The sequence below is a fragment of the Crassostrea angulata genome, chromosome 7, assembly GCF_025612915.1.
Source record: "Crassostrea angulata isolate pt1a10 chromosome 7, ASM2561291v2, whole genome shotgun sequence".
Classification (NCBI taxonomy): domain Eukaryota; kingdom Metazoa; phylum Mollusca; class Bivalvia; order Ostreida; family Ostreidae; genus Magallana; species Magallana angulata.
The window spans coordinates 10608897-10613199 of NC_069117.1; the positions used below are offsets into that span (position 1 = coordinate 10608897).

Here is a 4303-nt window from a genome sequence, read left to right on the forward strand (position 1 = left end):
CCGCACTTCCCACGAAGTCTAATTAACTGAGAGACAAAAACTCCATATGCAGGTGATGAAAGTATATTGCTACATGATCTTTTTCTTGAGAATTATAATGATAATTAATTTTCATATAAAAGTATGATTTACATATCCAAAGATTTTTCCTATTGTACTTCTTGTGGCATAACGGACCTTAAATAAGAAAAAGAAATACTATGCACAAATTGTGTATTTTGATACGAGTAACCGGGCACTCTGTCGGAACGAATTGAGATTAACCGATTATCAATTCTGAAATCACGCCTAAATATTTTTTCCTGAATACTTTTTTGCTATCATTTTCGACTTTTGAAGACATCAAAAATAATATTTGTAACGAAGTCTTAGAATAAACGCACATTATATAAAACATGCATGACTACATCAACATATATTTGATTTCGTCATCCCTATTTAATATAGACACGTTACCGCGCTCGTCTCTTCAAATTGGCTATTTTGATCAATTTATTTTTTCCATACAAATTGTTTGGAAAATAGAAAAATATAAATGATAATCTTTTAATATAAAGTTCTAATTTTTGTTACAGTATAAAATGGGGAGATAGAAATAGTATCTGAAACTGTGAAATCAATTTAGATTATCACAACATGTTACGCTCCTCATAAAGCAAAAAAGCAAGAATACTGTTAACTGATTTCCTGTAGATAAGTATTTTTTAACTCTTCTTTCGCCACATTTATTTGAATTTTCTCAGATATTGTCATTTGCAATTGGTACAGGTGCAGTTGATTACCAACAGAAACATATAAAATAGGAGTATAATTTCATGTTTGTCATAGAATAATTCGACACTGAGGTAGGTGTACATTACTTCTTAGTATGTTTTCCCTTTGGGGGTTCGAACAAGTTTTGCGTGAACTCATTCCTTTGATATTTGTCTCGGTATTCCAAAAATTTTAACTGTAATAATCTCATCATGAATAATTATATATCATGAACATGATATCTTTATTGATTGATAACGGAGTTGAACAATAACATTTTATTAATTTTGTTTAGAATGTTGGTGCCAATATTTTTTGTTGTGAGTTTCGTGGTGTGCGGAGTTGCTGGAAAACCGACAAGTAAAGAAAATGTAAATATTTGAATTTAACTCAACACATTAGAAATAATGGGATTTTTTAAATCCTATTTTTGTTAATTCGTTTGTTGTTGTAATTTGTTAACACATTCTTTACTAACAGATAGGCTATGTTGAATGTATATGTAATGAAAAGTCCCTGAAGATTCAAAATAACGTGTTGGATGTCTAATAAGCCTCCCAGTTTTGTAATAATACGATATCATTTAAATGTCTGATGCGTGATGTGTCCGGAGGGGGTGAAAGGGACCAGGTTTGATTTTCAAGCACATGTGTAACTGTCTCACCATGCTGTTTTTTCTGGGGTTTTTAGCTACTATGTAATATAGTAAGTGTTGTTTTAAAAGATGTCAAGAGGAATTAATCCAAAAGTTCGTTTCCAATTACAATTGGTATCGAAAGGTGCAAGGTTAAGATAAGAATATCAAGTAAAATTCATACTGTAGTGACACCTGAGCAATGATACCTAGTACATAATTCATAATTGACTGAAAACAATTCAATCTTTTAATAGATGTTAAAGGCCCATTATCGATGTAGAATTTGCATCAAAAACTGTATCTGGGTTTATCTTATTATTTAGGACGTTCAAATCCCATGTCATTTTGCTACCTATGATATGGACGGCAATGAGAATATTTCTCCGGAAGAGTTTCTGAGAGCGACCGCAGGCTTCACAAAAATGGATCCTAAGACTTTGTATGAACATTTGGATACGAATGGTAAGCAAAGTACTTTAAGTGAAAATCCGTTATTTTCTGAATTGGGGGTCTATTGAATGCAAAAATTATTTAATTTGGTTCATTTTAATAACAATTCTGATTTTTTATAGGTGACCAGGCAATCAATATTGAGGAGTTTACTCATGTAACTCCAAGTCTGGGGGATGTCGGAATTCTTGATCACTGTCAGCGTCGTCGGTGCTGGGCAGTATGCATTCATATTGGATAAAACTAAAATATTTCGATGACTGTATTTTGGAATTAAAACTGTGTTGGAAAAATTCTTTTTCTTTTTTTTTTTACTATGATGATCCAGCAAAAAGGTTTTTTTTTTTAATGTTCAATAGCGGTTGTGGAAGCAATTACACATTTATTACCAGACAATAATGTGGATAATGTATTGTCATAATGCTATTCTGGATAGTTAAAAATACTTACAGTTTTGTATTTACACCCAACCAATAACATAAAAATATGTATCATGGCAATATACATATTCGATAAGCTCATATGATGCACATTGGTTGAACGTCAAATAAACACCTCCGTAATGAATCAAATGGCTTTTAAGGCCTATATTTAAAATAAGACTACTAAGTTTACTGTTATATACAACATCATTCATTATAAGAGACTAGACTTCCACGTCCACGGGTTGACATTGCATATGATATCGGACATTTACGAATTAGATACAACGACACCCTGTATTGTTGATATTTATATAACCAAGCTTTAAGTCTATAATAATGATATTAATTTCACTACACTCTGCTTGGTTAGAATAATCTAACTGTGTCTAGGGATAGGCCTTCACCACAGTTAAAATGTCTCCCATCAAGCCAGTATGTAGCAGAAAATTGCAGAATCGCTCCAAAACAATTTTGGAGAAAATTAATGAAGTTGCATTAAAAATAATACGACTTTGCGCGGCCATCTTTGAGGATAAGAATGTAAACATTTCTTGAACTGGCTTGTTTCTGCCAGAAGCTAGCCAAAAATGTTGCCAAAAGATCTAAAAGTAATGAATACAAAGACCTACATGCCATTTTGTTGGAAAAGTATGCATACAAGAACAGAACATTGCCTTTTTTATTAATAACTCGGAACAGCTGTCGAACTACGCAGGGACAGATTTATTTTGAAGATTCAAAAATCTCAAAAAATATGAAGGGCATCCCCCTCAACTCGATCAAGTTATCAGATTTCGGTGGTCATCGGCTATTGTAACATCTTTATCCTGCGCAATAGTCAGCGTCCTTTTCCAAATGTAGCAAAATTTTCCAAAATTAGGCATTCTTTTGTTAAATTTTTGGTTACCCACCAAAACATCAATCCACCTGCAGTTTCAATGCCTTTTTCATTAACCTTAGGTACTGTTTCAAGTGGGATCGAGTTATCATATCCATTACCTCACACTCTATCCTCAACTATTGGTTATAATTTGTCACCTATCTTCTCTGTTTATCAGAATCCTACATCCCTCATAAGTGTTTCACGTTGCTAAGGCACCCATGTTGCACAGCCCATGAAAAAAAAAATCTTGGCAAAGGTTTATATTGACCTATCTAAGCTAATACAGTCTGACCCAGACACTGACAAGACAGACCGACATAAATTCGACATTTTAGATGGTCAGTTAGTTATGACCCCTAAAACTAACCCAAAGAAAATCACATCTCTTGAAGCTTAGACGGGTGCGTTCATTGTCTTTGCTAGCATCTATTTAACGAGACATCCAGCAGACATCCAAGGCATTCTAAAATAGATCTAAACCATTAGACTAGGGGCAAAGAAAAATCCCAATGCATGTTGGCTTAAGTACAACCAACAAGCAGTTTTGTTTAAAAATGTCGGCTGACTCAACCATATCATGGGCCTCCGTAGATGCAGATGTAAATCTACATGTCAAATCAACCCTTGAGTCAACAAAATAAGTCAAACCTCAAATATAATGACTACAATTTTAAGGATTCTTGTAGTAGACAAGAGTGTGCGGTCATCCCTGCTCTGATCATAATTTGAGAAAAAGTTTGAGACTTTTAAATAATTTCATCGCATGTTGCATCGTTTGATAGCTAAAAAATGGCGTTTTGTCAGTGCCAAAAGGTCAAAATATCAATTAAGTAAAAAATTGCAAACTTTTTCTTTATGTTAATTTTAATTTTATTTATTTTAAATGATATTAATTTATATTTGATGCTAGGGTTCACTCCGATAAAAAATTAGAGGGTAAAGCAATTTATGTGCAATTTACACTTTCAATGCAGGACGGTCATATCAAATATATCGTAGCACCGAAAGGGGCATATAGACCCCAAAATTTTGTTTTGAATTTTAGAAAATTTATGTGTGTAGATTTAAAAAAAAATACTTTTAGCAAAATTAAAAACTTATGATCGCAGGATCAAACGTCCTTTAAAAGGCATACTCTAAAACCTGGCCTAGCCT

At 33.0% G+C, this 4303-nt stretch overlaps 1 protein-coding gene across 1 annotated transcript; it reads left to right on the top strand.

The window, feature by feature from the left end:
- The first annotated feature begins 1049 nt into the window (after positions 1-1049).
- LOC128192632 (uncharacterized) lies at positions 1050-2081 on the top strand. The gene is made up of 3 exons (XM_052865469.1): positions 1050-1124; positions 1714-1852; positions 1963-2081. The coding sequence occupies exons 1-3, from the start codon at positions 1050-1052 to the stop codon at positions 2079-2081; spliced, it is 333 nt and encodes a 110-aa protein (XP_052721429.1).
- Positions 2082-4303: the final 2222 nt, after the last annotated feature.